Raw genomic sequence first — 19,176 nt, forward strand, 5'->3', positions numbered from 1 at the left:
AGCTGGGAAGGAGCTCAGCCTGGAGAAAAGGAGACTCAGGGGGGCCCTTGTGGCTCTGCACAGCTCCTGCCAGGAGGAGACAGCCGGGAGGGTCGGGCTCTGCTCCAGGGAACAGGGACAGGAGCAGAGGGAACAGCCTCAGGCCGGGCCAGGGGAGGCTCAGGGTGGCCATCAGGAAGAATGTCTCCGTAGAAGTTGTTAAAGATTGGAAAGGGTGAGGAGTCTCCACCCCTGGAGGTGTCCAAGGAACCCCTGGACGTGTCACTCAGTGCTCTGGGCTGGGTGACAGGTTGGTGATCGGTCACAAGTTGGGCTCGATGGGCTCAGGGGTCTATTCCAAACTCAATGGTCCAACTGCTCCCTCAGTTTCCCACCTCTCCAATGCGGGTACCCCACTGTCCCCCCCCAGGACTACACTCCCCATGGCGCCCCGCGGCGCCGCCGGAAGCGGGCGTGCGTCCGGCGCGCGTGCGCCGTGGCGGCGGCGGCGGCGGTGTGTCCGTCATGGCGGCGTCCATCTCCGGCTACACCTTCAGCTCCGTGTGCTACTGCAGCGCCAACAGCAGCGCCGACCACGTACGTGTCCCCCGCTGCCGTCCCGGGCCCGCGGGGCTCCCTCACGCTGAACCCCGACCGGCGGCTGCGCTTCGGAGCTTCCAGGCCGCGCAGCCGCCGGTGGGGCCCGGCCGCGGGTCACAGCGGGCGGGGGCGGCCCCAGACAGACACAGCGGGGCGGGTTGTGGGGTGTCCGGGCGGGATGTGGGGCGTCCGGACGGCTCTCCGCGGGATGTGGGGTGTCCGGCATGTGGGGTGCCCCGGATGCTCCGCGGGGTACCCGGGATATGGGCTGCCCGGTTTGCTCCTTCCCGGGGAGGATGTGGGGTGCCCCGGCTGCTCCCTGGGATGTGGGTGCCCGGGGTGCTTCTCCCGCAGTGTGGGGTCCCCAGGATGCTGCTCCCGGGATGTGGGGTGTCTGGGTGGGGTGTGGGGTGTCGGAGCGGGGTGTGGTGTCCGCGGGATGCTGCCCCGGGATGTGGGGTACCAGGGATGGGATGTCCGGGCAGTTCCGGGGGTGTGGGGTGCCCGGGTGGGGTGTGGGGTGCCCGGGGTGCTCCCCGCGGGGTGGGGCTCCTTCAGGACACGGGTTGTAGGAGGAAAACGCTCCTGTGAAAGCTCCGTGAGGGACTTTTCCAGCAGCTGCGACCGACCACGGGCGCAGTGCAGTGCCGGGCTCTTCCCGAATCGCTCGGTTTTGTTGGCACCTTTTAGCCTGAGCTTGCTCTTTTCCTCTGCACCTTGTGCCAAAACCTCCTGATTCCAGCTCAATCTCCTTCTTCATTTTGGGCAGGGATGGAGAATAAATTAATATACCTTAAAATTGCCTTACTTTTAAATTGCCTCCTGGGTTTTGCAATCCCTGGCGTTGGTCAGGGTCCAGCCCAGTCTCCACAGTAAAATTTGTGTAAGTCCCTGCAGGTTTGAACTCCTCTTCCCTTGGCTTTGCTGGAGCTTTTTCCCCCTTGTATCTGGGGCAGAGCCCTCCCTTTTGTGATGTGTTTGCCTTGTGTGGGTTGTGTTTAGAATGTTCATTCTGGACAGCCCATCCTTGTAGTGTTATAAAAGGATGCTGGCAAAGCAAAAAACCAGCTTTGGTAAAACCTCAGGGCAGTTTCTACCCACTGCAGCTCAGATGTGTCTTTCAAACTTCATCTTTGTTTCAGTTTGAAGCTAAGAAAGTTACAGTAAATGACTGCATATAGTGGATGTTTTTTCTATTTTTAATCTTTTTCTTTTAAAATTGCAGGAAGGATTTCTGCTTGGAGAGGTGAGACAAGAAGAGACTGTCAGCATTAGTGATTCACAGATCAGCAACACTGAATTTCTACAAGTGATAGGTAGGTGATATAACTTTGAGTTGTTCTGAAATAGGCACTGCTCAGGTTTCATGTTTTCAGGAGGTTTCATTAAGAATTGTTTCTGGTGTGAGACAATCACAGGGTGTGTCAGACTTCCAGGATCACACTTGCCACAGTGTCTGTGTGCTTGTGGGGGAGATGTGAAGAAAAGAAACAAATCTTTGCAAGTTAAAGGGGTTTCATGCACCTCCTTTTATGGAGGAAAGATTATTTATTGAAGGTATTTGTCTGCATTCCATGATGGAAAAATTACTATGGGGAATTTCCTGCTTGATACAGCTGCTTAAATACAGCATGTGCTCAAAATAAAATTAATTCATTGCTTGATTTACTGGTACTGAAAGGGGCAGGTTTTCAGAAGCAGGTTTGGATGGATGGCTGGGAATTGGTGACATCATAAACTGTCATAGCAGGACTGGACAAGGAATATTAGACAATTTGTTGATAAGCACAAGTTCTGTACTGCTGATGTGTTGTGAAAACTGAGCAAAGATCAAAGATCTTGCTGCTCAGTGTTGGTTGAAGGAGATTTTTTAGCCATGAATGAGAAGCTGTTGCATGTTTGGTTTATAGAATATAGGAAAGCCCTGAAAAAACTGCCTTTTTGTTTCTGGATATATAACCAGCTGTTTAAATAGATTTAAACCTTCTTAAATACCTGGCTTTGGGACTGTGATCCAGATAACAAAGCAAGGTGTGCATTAAGCTCAGTGAGAACACAAACAGCTCTGGATTGACTCTCAGATGTTACTCTGACACAAACAGGTGATCTGTGAACATGTGCAGTAGCACCATGTTATGTCCCACCTTGCAGTGGTGATGGTTTTGTGAGCTGGGCTCCAGAAGGTTCAGTAGTTTCCTGTCCTGGTTATTCCTGAGAGAACATGGGTGGTGAATTGACTGGGAAGTGTCAGTTATGAGCTAAATTTGAGAAGATCAAGGCAAGGCATTTGTTGTGTTTGCATATAATCACTATCAGAGTGTTGCTGATGGCTCTGTGTGTTCAGACAAAACTGGCAGAGCCAGTCACTTCTAGGTTTTTAAATTAGACCTTGCTCTTCAGTGGTCACTGATCTTAGTTGTTGTTGGCAGTGATGTCACCACCTGCAGCCTTGGCCTGGTTTCCTAAACCAAGTGTTTGTGGTGTTAAAAATTGCTCCCTTTTTAAATCACCCCCTTGTCACGTTATTGATTACAATGAGAATGGAAATTACCCACTCCTGAAGACGTGCTGGTTATTTTCTTTATTTGCCATTTTGACTTCAATACTTATTCATCAAAGTCAACTCTTGGACTGCCAGTTCAGCTCATGAGATTGACAGTTTTGTGGCAATGTTGTCACAGATGACTTTTCACTTTCTTTTGTGTCTCCTTTGTGCTGGTGTTTCAATATATGAGTGTGTACTAGATACAGATATATATATAAATAAGTACATATATATATAAATAAGTCAGTGTAAACCTTAAATTTAAAATGTTGGCTGCTTCTTGGGGTTTGAGCAGGAGGCTTCTTGTTTCCTTTTTCTCAAAACACAAGGTCTGTGTAGCAGCATCATCACCCAAGAACCAAGAATGTTGTTGCAGTCAATGTATTTGCTGGAAGGGACTGATCTGACATGGAATAAGTGTACTTACAGGCTTTGTTAGCAGATTGTTTCCACAGATGCCTGCATGGTGGTATGAAAATATTAGAGTTGATACAATTTTATATCAAATAAAGGAGTCAGTAACTCTAACAGCAGCATCCTGAGGAGTTCTTGCCAGTGAGGATGTGCAGTTTGTCAGGCAGTGTGCCTGGAATGGTTGCTCAGGGCCTTGTTTTGATAGACACCAAATGTGCTGAGAGGTGGATGGTGCTGGCTGCTGTTCTTGGGAGCTGTGATCCATCCTGGTGCTCTGCTGGGATGGCAGCCCCGAGCAGCAGGTGGTGAATCACTGCAGGGAGGCACAGCCTGAGCAGAGTTCCTGCTGAACTCCAGTGGGGCTCTGCTGCTGCAGCTGGAAATATTTGTGCTGTGTGATCACAGAATCCCACGGGGGGTTGGGTTGGGAGGGACCTTCAACCCCATCTTGTTCCACCTCCTGCCATGGGCAGGAACACCTTCCACTAGACCAGATTGCTGCAAGCCCTTGAAAAATAACTCATGCTTGGTGTTGGAAAGACAGTGTAAGATTGGACTTTTACTCTTTTCTCACTCTCCTCTGAGATTGCTGGCGTGTTACAACATTTGCTGATTAAATAAGAACCTTAGCATTTATCACAACCTTTTCAATGAAAAAGCATTGCCCTGATTTTTTTAATATTTTCATATAACAATTGTAAAGTGCAGCTAAATCTTTTGAAATTGCTTTTAACCCCTTTTCTCATTAGAGGTTCTGTTTGCCTTGCCTCTTTAAGCACTACAATGTATAATATTTCAGTGATTCCCTTCCCCATCCCTTTTTTATTTCTTGCTGATGTAAGAAACAATGTATATGGATGCAAATAAGCTGTTGTGGAAAGGTGTAGAAAAAGGAAATCAGAAATGCCTTTGTGAGGAGTTTGTCATTATTAAATAGTACCAAAAGTGTATTTGAGGCTCAGATAAATGTCTGTGTATCTGAGCAAGTGTATACCTTGCTTATTGAAATATTTTTCTATGTAAAAGGTCAAATTATGAAGTGAAGGCAGTTTTCTGTGTATGGTGCTGTGTCATCAAGTGTTGAGACAGTAAAGACAGTGTGTACTCTGACACAAATGTTTCTTGCTCAGTAACTCTGGTGTGGAAAGTTCATGCAGGATATGCCACTGTAATTTCTCTTTGCCAGGAGCAGTTGGACATATGTCACTTTTTTTGTTTGTTTGTTGTTGCAGAAATCCATAACCATGAGCCTTGTTCAAAACTCTTTAGGTAAGCTTCTTTTGTTGTCTTGCTGTGGTGGCTGCAGAATATAAAAATAGGGAGCTCCCTGCAATGTATTAGCATTTCAAATGTCCTTAGCAGTGTTTGCTCATCTGATGGTTTTACAGAAACACATGCAAGTGGCACCAACCATGACAATCAGAGTAGGAGTTGATAGTTGTAGTGCAGCTTGGAAGGGGTTTATTTCTCCATCTGTTTGGATTTCTGTGTACCTGGTGGAGGTAGGGCAGCAGTCAGGTCAGCTCATATCACTCTGATGATGAGGATGAATGTCAAAATCAATTTAAATTGTTGTAGTCTAGGCTGGCTCTGCCTGGGCCTGTGTGCCCTAACCCTGGTAACCTGCTGGGTTAACAAGTTGGTTTGTGCTTAGTGGTACCAACCTGCACCAACTAATTATTGTAAAATCTTCAGCTTTCTAGTTATTTTTGCCTTCTGATCTTCTGAAATCCAGAATTTAAATTAAATATGGGGCTAATATGGTCTATTTAACAGCTTCCATCTATTTACATGTAGATTTTCTTTATAGTCTTCACTTGTTACACAGTGTTGGCTTCTAAAGCACTGTCTAGAATTCCTTTTGAGAAGGAATTCCCAATTAATCTCCTCTCATCTTGAGAGATTTCCAGCCAATTAAGAAGACACAGTAGCTTAGACATTATGATTGACAGTGGTTGCATTAAAGAGAAAAGCTGCAGTCAGTCACTTGCTGGCTGATAATTACAGTGAGGGTACTCTTAACCCAGTGATTTAAAATGCTGCAGACTCCACACATGGAGATAAAGCACAGACACAGAAAGAGTTGGATATCCACCAGGATTATAAATAAATATTGCAAACATGAATTGAAAAAATTGTTATATATAACATCGTGTCTCAGATTTTTCATTAGTTCTAGTCTTGAGTTTTCCCAACAACTTTAGACCTTGTAGCAAATGGTATTTCCACCCTTATTTACTAGCCAAGCACCAAGCTCAGGATTTGGTGGTTTTTCACCCTACCACCCAAAAGCTGAAGTCACAGACCCTTAAACCAGGGCATTTTCCTGCACTGCTTTAAGTGTTAATGTCAGCTCTTGAAAGAGACCAAGGAGGAATCTATTTTCAAATGTTTTTCCTTTTATCATGCACTCTGATCTACCTAAATACCTAAACCTGTCTGCATTGGTAGATTTATAAATTCCTAAATCTGTCCTGTCCACAAAATAACAACATGTCAGGGTTTGGGTTCAGCTGTGGAAGCAGAACCATTTGGAATGACCATGATACTTTGAATTACTGCTGACTCTTTTGGCTTCAAGGATCCAGCCATGTGAGTGCAGTGGCAGCATTGGAGCTCCAGAGATTGATTTGGAGTTGCATTTGGAATGGCCCTGCTTTCATTTCTTCTGGCCCAGTAGGCTTCTGATTATCAAAGCAGGGTTTTACAGAATGCTGGTCAAAATAAAATTGCACAATGCATTTCTGTGGTAAAAGTAAGGCTCTGGAAGTTGCTTTGTATTGTCTAGAATGCCATCTACTTGTAGAACACTCAAAGTAGAAATTACTTACTTTGTATAATGTGTGTGTATTAACTGTGTACCTATCTTTCTCCCTTCCTTTTTGTTCAAGCTTTTATGACTATGCAGGCAAAGTTAATGAGGAAAGTTTGGACAGGATTCTCAAAGACAGAAGAAAAGTAAGTTGTCTGTCTTTTCCTCCTGTTGTAGGCATTAGAGTGGGTTTGGAAAACAAATGGGAAAAAAAAAGGCAGTTAACTAGAATAAATGCTTTCCTTCACAAATCTGATGGTTTGTTTTGATCCAGAGCTTATCCTGTACAGAAGTTGTTGGATTTGTGGCGCTTAGATTAAAGTGGGAGCAATGTCTAATTTTCCTGAAGAAATGCAAAGGATTTGAGTGTAGGTTTCCAAAGGTGTGGGGCTCTATTGACCATCTCAAACTCAGATCTTGAGGAATTCAGTTTGCTTTGTTGTTCTAAAGCTTTTGGGTAATGGTGACGCCACAGTATCAGCCCCTTTATCCTCAGAAGGTAAATCTGTGTCTCTCAGGTAACACTGTGGGTTTTTCCTGATGTGCTTTGATTGCAGAACGTTATTGGATGGTACAGATTTAGGAGAAACACTCAGCAGCAGATGTCATACAGAGAGCACATCATTCATAAACAGCTGACACACATCCTTGGAGTGCCTGACCTCGTCTTCCTTCTCTTCAGCTTCATTTCCACTGCAAATAACTCAACACATGCTTTAGAATATGTGCTTTTTAGACCAAACAGAAGGTAAGCAAACTCTTACCTTTGAAAGAATGAGGTAAGCCCTCATTCTTTGTTCTGCTTTTTACTGCTATTTTTAAACTATTTAGGAGTTTGTACAATGGCACTTAAAAAAGGCTTTGTGTTTGTCCAATGATGTCTTGGGGTGCTTATTAATGATGACAGGTTTGGTTTTATTTTGGGGGTTTTTTTTGTGCAAATAATTCATAAATTAAAATTGGAGTGAAGAAAAATTCTTTTCAATCTGTAAAGCGTCAGACCAAAAAAAAAAAAATCTGTTTTAAGAGACATCAGATGTCATTACCATGTTTCTTCTAGATGATCTGAATATCCCTCTGATAGTTTGCACATTATAAAGGTTTTTGGAAGTGTAGAGGTAGCTCTGTATTAAGGGGTTTTGATCCTGCATTTATTTTGAACATAACTTGTAATATTCAGCTACTTTTACAACAAATCTAATGCAGAGGCTTTAAAATTAGATGAGTTCTGATCATCAGAGGGATGGGATAATATCAATGCTTTTGTAAAGAATCTTTTTCAACTGAATTAAAAAATCTTTCTGAACCTTCTCTGCAGGTATAATCAAAGGGTGTCACTTACTATTCCTAATCTAGGCAACACTAGTCAGCAGGAATACAAAGGTTCTTCAGTGCCAAATACTTCTCAGAATTATGCCAAAGTTATTAAGGAACACGGGTAAGGACTTTTCCTTTTTAAATGAAGTAGCCATCAAGCTCTGCTCTCTGTACCTCACAGAGAATACCACAAATGTGCATGCTGAGCAGCAGAAAACCAGTTCTGGAGGAGACTGGTCAGTTCCCAGTGTGCTTTTTTCCTGGTTAGAATTGGATCTTTCAGAAGAACCAAGGGAACTCAGTGCACTTTTCAGAAAAGCAGAGTTGGTGTGCCCAGTCCATGCTGGGACCCTTCTGGCTGGAAGCTTCTGACTTGATTTCCCCACCACCCACCTCCCCATGGAATTCTGTGTGCACTTGAACTCTGCCTCAGAAGCATTGAATTCTTGATGTTTTTCTTAAGTATTTTCAACTAAATGCCATAAATTCAAAGTAGCTTTTCTGGCTGTTAACAATGAAATTATACAAGCTTAAAGATTTTGGCACAAGTTTAATCTCATTCAAATGAGACTTTATTGTTCCAGAAGAAGTTTTGGAATTGAATATGCTGCTGTCCAAATTTTTGTTTATGACAGTATGGTACATTTTTAACAATATACTATTGCTGAAATAGCATATTTAGCAATAAGATACATTTTTAAAATACAGTGATAGACTGCATAACAGGAATTCAAAGACAGCATGAGCTAGTAACCTGTATTGTCTTTTCTCACTGGTGATTTCTGCTTTCTTTTTAGTACTGATTTTTTTGACAAAGATGGAGTGATGAAGGACATCAGGGCTATCTATCAGGTTTATAATGCACTTCAGGAAAAAGTACAGGTAACATCCTTTACTCCATATTGGTCTGTATATATGTGGCATCTTGTGGCATCTTTTATTCATCCTTTGGTTAAAGCAGGAGTGGAGGAGATGGAGATTTTTAGAGCTCATAAGCAATTATCATGGAGTGTAGGAAAATAAGACTGACTTTAAAATTAAATGTTTCAGTTTCTATTTAATGTGAGCATTTGCAGTGGCTTCTGTGAAAGTGGTTGGTACAAATAACACCATTTTTTTCTCTTTTGCAAGTAAAGGATTTGATACTTAGTGATTTATGGGAGGTGTTAGTCATTTTTAAGGGTTTGCAGTGAAGAGAAACCCTGCTGAAGGCTGTTGGGATTTGCAGAGGTTTAAAAATGACTCCTGGCTCTGGGTATGGAGCATGAGCAGAGCACCATCTGTTAGTTCAAACTTGTGAACATTTTGTGTGGAGCATGAGTGAATCCTGCTCCAAATGTGCCAAAGCATCTGAAAATGCCTGGAGTGTCAGCTCTGCTCATTGTGAGCTTGTCAGTTCACAGCTTGTCCTGTGTGAAGAGCAGTGGAGCTGTGCTGCCCGGGGAGCTCACACATCTGCTAATTGTGCTGGAGTCACAGCTTGTTCCCAGGCTTTCCCCGTGCATCTGCCCTGGGGGGATTCGTGTCTCTGCTCCAGCTCAGCTCTGCTGGCTGGCTCCTGAGCAGGGAACAAGGAGCAGTCCCTCCAACCATCCCCTGCATGTGCCTGCACAGGGGGAGCTGCTCTTTCTCACTGCGAATTTGCACCTTCCAGCATCCTCTGGAAGGCAGACACTTCCAGGCAGCTTCAGGGAATAGGAAAATTTCTCTTCAGAGCTGTATCCATTAGCTAATGGCATTGTTGTGTGATGCTGCTCTTGCCAGGAGCATGGCTGTCCTCTGTGCTCCTGCTGTTTCAGTTGCTGTCTGGAAAAATGGAAATGGGCTTCTTTAGAAACCTGGAGCCAAGGAGGCTGAGGGGAGACATTGTTGCTCTCTTCTCCCGAGTCATGAGTTACAAGCCACGGGAGGAGGGGAAACCCCCTCAAGTTGCCCCAGGGGAGGTTTAGCTTGGAGATTAGGAACAATTTTTTTCCTGAGAGGTCTGTCAGGCATTGGAACAGGCTGTTCAGGACAGTGGTGGAATCACCACCCCTGGAAGTGATCTTGGCCAATATTTAATGTCATAGAATCACAGAATGCTTTGGGTGGGAAGTGACCTTAAAGCTCATCTCATTCCACCCACTGCCATGGCAGGGACACCTTCCACTGTCCCAGGCTGCTCCAAGCCTCATCCATCCTGAACACTTCCAGGGATGTTGGACACTAACCAACTTTGGATCTTACTGCAAATCTCCTGTCATGATGCATTATTTGGAAATGCTTTTCCTATAATGCAGCAGCAGCCAGTATAGAAAACAATCTTGAGGTTGAGTATTTCTGCTGCAGTTAAATCCTGCTTTTAGTTTTGTGCTTCAATAGCTTCTTTCCTGGTAGTGGATTTATTAATGTTGTCCTGAAACTATTTCCTACATTTTTGCCCAACCTTAGCATATCTTACATTTTTCTCCCAGGCAGTATGTATAGATGTAGAAAAAAGTGAACGTGTTGTTGAATCTTTTCAAGCTGATGTAAACAAGTTAAAAAGACAAATCGCACAAAAGAAGAATGAAAAAGAACAAGAAATAAGTAAGTTGCCTTTTATTTAACCTTTTTTTTTTTTTTCAGAAACAGATTTTGTGAGGAGAAAATGTTTTGTGGAGTTAAAATAATTGTTGTATTGCTGATAACTCATGGGAAAAAACATCCCATTGGGAAGGGCAGTATGGTGGTGTTGAATGACACCTGAGCTGTGAAAGTGTGTGTTGAAGGTATTTCTGCTGGAATCATCCAGTGTTAGCAAGCTTAAAATACAGCAGAGACAACACTGTAAAGAATAAATGAGCAAGTCAGTTCTGGAAGTAACACAGGAAAAGATCAGTTGTAGGAAAAGAAAAGTGGGAGAAAAAAAACATAGATAAATACTGGAGAGATTCTTTTTGAAGTAATGTGCTCACAGGCCAGGAATTATCCATGGTTTTATAAAGTCTTTATTCCCACTCCCATTTGCTGACTTAGTGGCAAAGATGTTTAGCACTGAAATGTCAGTTTTCAGTGTTGAAGTAAATCGTTGTGGGTGTTGTTCATCTTATTTTGCTGCTCCATAATTTCTTGAGTCAGTGAGCCTTGCTGTGTGAGCCCATTTGGCTGATTGCCACACTGTCCCTCCTTCCTAAAAACTGAGTGTGGCCTCAGGAGACTTTGGTTAGCAGTAGATAAGTTTTGTGAAGCACTTGGCTCCTTCCAAAGAGGCATTGCTGATCTAATTGAATTTGTGAGTGCAAAGGAAGACTGAAGGTAGAGAGTAAGGGCAGAGAACAGGCAAATGGGAAGTAACATAAAAACCTAAATAATTCATAAGCAAATTAAATATTTCAGCAAACAATGCCTCTTTTTACCTATGTTTGTAAATTATTAACAAATAATGAAATTTTGTCATTTTAGCTACGAGGTGTTTTTTATTATTTCTGTATCCTGTTACCTAAAGCAGTGTGTGACAAAAAGGTGGTTTAGGTGGGTGGACACCCCAAACTCTGCAATGGGCCTGCTGCTGTGACTGGTATTTTAATTTCCTCCAGGCAGTGAGGTACTGTTATCACATGAGCATTTTAGTCAGCACAAGTTCTTCTTTGAACCTCAAAGATAAGGTAACAGAGCCAGGATTAGCCCAGGACCATTTGAAAGGTGGAAGTAAATGAGTCACTGCTGTTTCCTGCTTGGCTGTAGATGAAGTAGGCAGGGAGCTGCTACTATGGGGAAGCAGAGGTGGATATTTACTGTGACTGGAGCTGATCCCAGCACAGATGGGAAAAGCTGGGGGAGGAGGAGGAAGAGCAGTCAGTGCTCAACTCTGGGTACTACCAGGGAGATGCAAATGCTGGACTGAGAATTGATGCCAGAGCAGAGAATCATGTGAGAGGGCTGAAACAAGAAAACATGCAGCTTGGAGCTCTGCAGTATTTTTAGATGTGAGTAGTTAATTACTGAATCTGGCCTTCTGTTCCCTCACTTGCTCAATGCTGGGAGAATTTCCTTGGTTTTAGTGAGGAAAAGGGAGAGTTTGATTCCAATGCCTGTGGGAGTGTTGTGTGAGAGCTTGGTGTTCTTACAAACCTTGGGTTAACAGGTTATGACTTAAACACTATTATAAAAGGCAGTTGAGACTTTAGCTGCCAGATCACTGCAATAGTTCTGTACATGTAGCAGGATGTTCCAGGCTTTGGTGAGTGCTGTGCACTTCCCAGATGCCAGGAAATCTCCCAGTGCAGTTCTCCTGTCATGGCCCAGAAGTGGAGTGCTGTTCTGCAGCCACTTAAGGGAATGTGCTTTTTTTCATTCCCAAGAGACATCTCAGTGACTTGGCTAAAGGAACTCTCACCCTCCATGTGGGGTTTCTCCAGTAAAAAGAGCTGATCCCATTGTGTCCCTCACCTTACACATTCCTGTGTCAATTCTGGCAGGTTTGTTCTTTAATAACCCCTTAGGAACCAGTCAAAAACTTCACTCTCTCCCAGTGCTTAACAAAACTTCCTGCCAGGAAGTCTTTCCTTGTGTCTAGTGTGCAGTACTCAAATTTACCTTTCTGCAGCAGCCTCTTAGACACATTTAAGAATAAAATACTTTCTTCAGTTTTCCCTACTAACCCCAGTTATTCCAGCCTTTCCTCTTCGGTCACGATTATTAGATCTCTGACGAGTTCTTGTGTTTTGTAGCATTTCTCCAGCTTTCCCTATTTTTTAAATTGTACATTTATTTTGGTTGTATTTTTAACAACTACAGTGAAATCATACATACCTGTACCTCCACAGCTGAGCACACCTCATGCATATTGATTTATAGTTTACATCAATCAAGTTTCTTTTCTGCAGGAGGATGCAAGTGTTCCTCATTTTGCTGCTCTTGCAGTTCATTATTCCTGTGCACGTCTTCCTCAAATTTAGTTTCCAAATCAGCTCATTTAAGATGATTTTCATGTTCCTGTTCTGATACCCTGCTACACTCCCAGCTCTAATTCCATCATTTAGATTTTTAATGTGAGTGCAGTTATTAAAATAATAATTTGAAGGAAGAACACAATAGTAATTTGAGGGAAGAAGACATGGTGATTTCTTTGCAGGTGTTACGAGATTGTCCCCTAGCACAAGGGGCACTGAAAGAGAAAGTACAAAATGATATTTTTAAGATACAATATCAAATATCAATTATGGATGAAAAATGAGTTGAGTTTTACTGAGTGAGACACAGATAGAGAGGAACAGGCAGGTTGAGCTCTAGCACAGGTGCTTTTTGATGTGAGAAGGAGCTGAAAAATACAGAGAAAAGATGAAATGTAAACAGCAACAGGCTGTGGAAACATCCTGTAGCTGTGTTTTTTGGGAGCTTAAACTGGAGGAAATGATCTGTACAGGATGACTGTGCACATGAAAGTGTAGCATGTTTGCACTTGGATAGTTTATTTGCTTTCTGACTCATTTTGGGTTTGAAATGGGATCACTGGGATAATTGAGCTGGTCCTGATGAGGTTCAGGCTGCACTGCTAAATTTAGGGGAGTTTGTCGTGCTCAAAGAGAAGGGTGCAGTGTTAAGCAAGATTTGATGTGACAGTCAGGGGTAGAGTATTGATGACTCTCTAAGCCTTAAATCAGAGGTATGAAAGATGAGTAGAGCAGCCTGAGAGGACAGGATCCAGTGCTGGAGTTGGAAAGCAGTGCCAGGGATGAGCATTTGATAACAAGCAGAAGGAAAGAAGAGAGGGCAGGCGAGGTGGTCACAGCTCAGGTATGTGGAGCACGTTGCCAAGAAAGCATTAAGTACCCCCTGTTCTTTGCTTTGTAGGAATGCAGCAGGCAATTTTAAGCAGGCAAATGCCAACAGATAGCGTGGAACCCATGTTTGTTCCCCGAATGTCCTACACTGGGTTTGCTGTGGAAGGCTGCACACTCGAAGATTCCGACGTCTCCGATCCGCCCCCGCCGTACTCGGATTTCAACACAAGCACTCACGACAGCTCTGGCAGCCCTGGGCTCCTGGAGAGCAGCAGCATCTTCATGCCTCGGCCTCAGGCAGTTGGTTCTTCCAGTTATGTTTCCACAACTGCAGGATTGAAATATTCTGGCAATGGAGCATCCATGCCATCTTCCCAAAGAGTGCTCGCTGACAATGTTGACGAATCAGAAGACAGTGATTATGAGAATTTGCTTGAACCCACAGAGTCCTCTGACAGTGAATACTCACAGACAAGGGAGTCACGACCTTCAGCACATCCTGATGGTGATTCCAGGAACACTCAAACTTCTCAGATTTGATAGGGGGGAAAACAGAACAAATCCACGTGACGCTGTTTTTTCATAATTGTTACCGAGAGATTTTGGGGATTTAACCCGGAGGAAATGAACTACACAGGATTCCTGTGCACACGAAATGTAGAAGACTTGCACTAGATGGTTTATTCACCTTGTGATACATTTTGCAAGTTTTATAATGGAATCATTAGGATAATCAAGTTGTACTAATACTGATGAGGTTCATGGATGTACTGGTAAATTTAGGCAAAATGAAATTTATAGAGATCTTGTAGCTTTTGTTGCCATATTTTCTTTAAGACAATAAATTGGGATGTAGTAACTAAGCACAGTTAGTCTACAGATAATGTTCTCAAATCAAAACTTACCTCTTGCACTATCATGCCTTGAATTTTAATTTTTGAAAGGGAATAATAAATATATCAGCCGCCTTCCGAATAGCTTTCTATGGTAAGCCAAATTGGCCTTTGCAAGCAAAGAAATTTTGATAATTCTGAGAAGCCTGATAGGAAAAGACGTGGTCAGCCTCCTTCTGTGGGCATGCCCTCATCAGAGGAGGGGGTTGGTTCAACATTTTTTACAAACAGAATGTGTCTCACTTCAACTGATGGTTGCCTTTTTTTCTGTAAAGGATGTCTGGGGGGGTGGGATGCCTGGTAAATCATCCAGATGAATGTCATAAATAGAATTATTCTGGTTTCGCTGGGTTTACAATGACTTTATGCCACACTAGCCTCATTTATTGTCTCATGTGTTCTTTTAGCATAAATATGAAGTGCACATACAGGAGTAAATGACCGACAGAAGTAGTAAATTCCATCATGATTGGACTTTGGAGTCTGCAAATTGCAAACATCAGAGACTGCTACTTGCATTTTATTTGCATCTGAGTATTGGATTTACGCTTCTAGATGAGTTATTTTATGTGATAAATAGGGGATAGGGTAGGAGAAGATTGTTTGGAGAGTCCCCTGGGTTTATTACCTCTTTTCCTCTGGGTGAAACATGTAAATGATTATTTTAATTTGAATTACAGCTCTTGTCAGAAAACTGCCGTTTGGGATAAATGAAGTGTGGTATATTTAGAGAATTTCATGTTTGGATGCACTTACTTTTATTTAAATACTGCTTGTATGCTAACGTTGCCCAAAATATGTGAAATTGTGCCACTAAGAAGTTTGTATTATTGGACTTTATCCCTGATGTGTAAATGAGAAAATACACATTTTAAGATGAGGTTATCTGCAGCGTTTATCACTTTGAGGTATCAATAGCCACTTCTTCAGTTTACACCCAGAACAGCAAAGCAGTTGCTGAAAAATTTTAAGTATCTGAAATTTACCCACGGAAATTTTAGTCTTCTGGATCATATCCATAGGCAAAAGTCTGTTCATTACCCTCTCCTTAGCTGTACTAAATTAAGCAAAATAACTTTGGGAAAAAAAAAAAGAGATGTTAAAATTGCCACTCTTCTACCAAGTGGTTCCATCTTTAAACATCAAGGTTTTAACTATTTGACATTGTTCTCATTACTCTTGACTGGATGGATTTTTGTCTTGGAGTGTTGCAATCCCTGGAGCAGAGACCTGGCTGTGGAGTCACCACCTGTGAGCACCTGTGGCTCAGGTGTGGACGTGTCGATGCTGGAATCAGAACTGACAGGTTGGCAGCCACCCTCTTCATTTTTATTCTGCACAGAAACCTGCAAAATGTACATCTCTGAGAAAGCAGTTAAATGTGACAATAAAATGTTATTTAATCCTGCTATAGATTTTAATGCTTGTCAGGTGCCACGTTGGTGGAGGAACTCACTGGAAAGCAGAAGTGCAGCTCAGAAGTGTTTGTTCAGACTGATTTGCTTGGGGGACTGAGGGGATGTGTCAGAGGGAGCATTCCATGCCTGACACATGGTTATACAAGATCTTTGAATTCTGGGGTTATTTAACAAAAAATGTTACAAGTTCTGCTTGGTTTTCCATGCACCTTGTAGGTGGGACAGGTGTGTCATCGTGCCTCCAGCCACTGCCTGCCTGCAGGTATCTTCATTCACCGTAATTGCTGACTCATAAGGACAAAGGGTGTGGCTTTTTTTTGTTTTTAATGTAGATGATATTCTGGTAAAAATACACCTGCTTGGACTTTGCAGTTTTCTTGACAGTCCTGTTGAAAATAACAGTGGTGGGTTGAGATCTGTCAGAAGGCCACAGGGAGCAGCTTTAGTCCTAAATTGTGGAGTTTCACACCTGGGAAACACCAGGGTGACTCCTGGACAGTCCCTGTTGGTGATTCCCAGGAGCAGGGCCTGTAGCTGTGTCCTCTCTCTAACAGGAAGGCAGCACTGAGGAAAAGCTACTGAAAATTGTCTTCTGTGTCCTTCTGTTCCAAATCCTGGAGTTTTCCTGGTATCACGGAATATTTTCTGGTTGATTGTGAGAAACCTGGAACTGCTGCTTCCTTTATTTCCAAATTTATTCCCCCTCTGACTGTTGATAGTAAGAAGAACAGGGATGCACCATATGGGAAGCCTCAATGAATTAGAACTATCACATATGCCTACAAAAGGAAGCATCATCAAATATTTCTGAAATTAGCTTGGATTGACACTCTGGGAGTCTCCAAGTCCTGTCTTTGCTTATGGGATGGAACGTGTTGGCAGAAAGACTTGTGAGCATTGTTAATTTTGGCATATTCATGACTGTGCAGGTTTGGAGTTCATGTCTCACATCTCTGGGGACATTTCACTGCCTCTGACATGTCCTGAGTTAAAATGTAAAGAGAAGCTGTTACTGTTGATGTAGCATCAAGATAAGATAAGCAAACTGATAAAACTCCTGTTAAGTGGGAAGATGCTTCTGAGTACACTGAATGTAACTAGAATCAGTCTGAAACTTTGCTTTTTTTGGTGCTGCAAGGTTTATTTTAAGGGTTAGTTTTGATAACAGGCTTTCTTTGCTTGGTTCTTCCATGGTTCTGCCTCTGAGCAGTCTGCAGATCAGCTAAAAAGGTATTGGTTTCTGGCTTCCTTTGAGGTAAATCTTCCTCTGGCTTTCTGTTTTCTTTCCAATATCTGTGGTTTCACACACATTTCTCTGTCACGTTAGATTTGTGGGGGTATTTGCATGTACCTTTATAGTGCTGCCCCTGTAGCTTGTGGATTTGGGAAGAAAACAGAATTTAATTAGAGTTTCATTAGTAAACTGGTAAGTACTTGGGCACCTTCCAGTGCCTGAAGGGACTCCAAGAGAGCTGGAGAGGGACTGGGGACAAGGGATGGAGGGGCAGGACACAGAGAATGGCTTTAAGCTGAAGGAGGGGAGATTTAAGTGGGATTTTGGGAAGGAATTGTTCTCTGGGAGGGTGGGAGGCCCTGGCACAGGTGCCCAGAGCAGCTGTGGCTGCCCCTGGATCCCTGGCAGTGCCCAAGGCCAGGCTGGATGGAGCTTGGAGCAGCCTGGGACAGTGGGAGGTGTCCCTGCCATGGCTGGGGTGGAACTGGATGGAATTTAAGGTCCCATCCAACCCAAACCATTCTGAAATTCTATGAGCTGTCCCAGCCTGTGGTCAGGCCAGTGACAGGAATAGCCTGTGGCTCAAATTCCCAGTTGTCCCCCTGGGGGGCTCCTGAAGAACTCTCAGCACTACACCTGTCACACCCCATGGAACCAAGAGCAAGAATGTTCAAACTGTTGACTCCTGGGTTTTCTTGCTCTTCACTCTTACCTATAAATAACCTTCTATTGGGTAGCAGCATCTTGGATGAAGTTCCTAAAAGAAGAAAAGGAGGAGATTCCTTTGCTGTGCACAAAAATCCCTGGATTCCCCCCGGGAACAGCTGGTGTCATTCCCACTGGTGGGAGCAGAGAGGCTTCAAAGGCAGGGGGAGCAGAAGTCCAGGAGACCTCACTTTACCAGAGCTCCAGCCTGGGAGATTGTTCTCCTTATTCTGAGAGAATTTCAAGCTCAGCTTCCTAGGCAAGCCCTGCAGGTGGAGATGGATGTCAGAGCAGGTCAGCTGGATCCAGTCAGAGTTACCTTCAGGAAAGAAGGATCATCACAATCCCATCAGCTCGTGGTGTGGGTGGGTCAGGAGTAAATCCAGCAGCAGGCTGTGTGCCAGTGGAAATCTAGGAGGTTTTTCCACCTAGGAAAGTAGTTTTTTCCTCTTTCTGACCTTTAAATAAGATGGTAACTTGCACATCCTTGTCTTTTCCCTGGCATCATCCAGAGAAAACAAAACACCTTATTGCCTTTTCCAGGGTTATTAGGAGAGGTGCCTGCTGAGCTCTGCAGAAGGAGCTCAAGGCCACCAAGGCTGGGAAAGCTGCTGCTCTGCACCACTCCTGATCACTGCAGGGGCTTGCATTAATTATTTCCAGCTCTCCTGAGATCCTGTTGTTCCCTGCTCCAGGCTCTGCCAGCACCAGGGCTCTCAGTACTCACCTGGTATTAAAGAGAGGAGTTGGTTGTTCCCCTCGTGTGGATTTGTGTGCCATGTATTTATTTCCTCTGGCTTTATTGGAGAAGGTGTTGGAAGGGAAATATAAAAATCCACAAGAGACAAGTCAGTAATAGAATAAACACACAGGTGTTTTGAAATTCTTCCACTATAAGCAATATTTTTAAAAAACTTTTGCCTAATTTATTTTCCTGCTCAACATTTTGCTTTGGGCAACTGTGGCTTTTTTTCCAAAGGAGGAAAAATAGTACTGCTAAAAGTTTTCCCTTCAGAAGGCCCATTTCTACCATGGGGATTGCTCCAACAATTCTTTTGGTGGCAGTTTGTGATTTTTAACACATTTTAAAGAGTGAGAGGTTGCTGTAGCTGTGAGCAGGGATCATTGGCAGTCTGTAATATTAATAAGGAATAGCCAATTTTAGCCCTAAATGGATTCATCTTAAATAAAATGTTCATACTCAGCACTTATGTAAAAAGTCCTTTAAACAGGATGATACCACCCAAATGCTGTGGCTGTAACTTTTTAGCCTGAGCAGAGCTGCCAGCTGAGAGGTAGCACAGAAGGCACTGCTTGGTGCTCAGCAAACTTTTTATCTTAAACCTGTAGATGTTTGAGTCATAGGCTATGGAATGTTTAAAGCTCTCTGCCTGCAATAATGCAAGGTTTTGGCATGCAGGAAGGTGAATGCTCTGCTGACTGGGCGCAGTAAAGTAGCTGTCACTTGTTAACAACAACCCTTAATGCAGGGGTGTTAAATTTAATCCAGCCTGG

At 43.3% G+C, this 19,176-nt stretch overlaps 1 protein-coding gene across 1 annotated transcript; it reads left to right on the plus strand.

Moving 5' to 3' along the window:
• The first annotated feature begins 455 nt into the window (after nt 1–455).
• On the plus strand, nt 456–15,717 carry ABRAXAS2 (abraxas 2, BRISC complex subunit). The gene is made up of 9 exons (XM_059852189.1): nt 456–576; nt 1,805–1,895; nt 4,771–4,807; nt 6,430–6,496; nt 6,908–7,098; nt 7,669–7,788; nt 8,465–8,549; nt 10,121–10,235; nt 13,482–15,717. Exons 1-9 carry the CDS (start codon nt 505–507, stop codon nt 13,949–13,951), a joined length of 1,248 nt encoding a protein of 415 aa, XP_059708172.1. The 5' UTR covers nt 456–504; the 3' UTR covers nt 13,952–15,717.
• The last annotated feature ends 3,459 nt before the right edge of the window (nt 15,718–19,176 follow it).

The sequence above is a fragment of the Haemorhous mexicanus genome, chromosome 7 (genome assembly GCF_027477595.1).
Source record: "Haemorhous mexicanus isolate bHaeMex1 chromosome 7, bHaeMex1.pri, whole genome shotgun sequence".
In the NCBI taxonomy this organism is placed as follows: Eukaryota; Metazoa; Chordata; class Aves; order Passeriformes; family Fringillidae; genus Haemorhous; species Haemorhous mexicanus.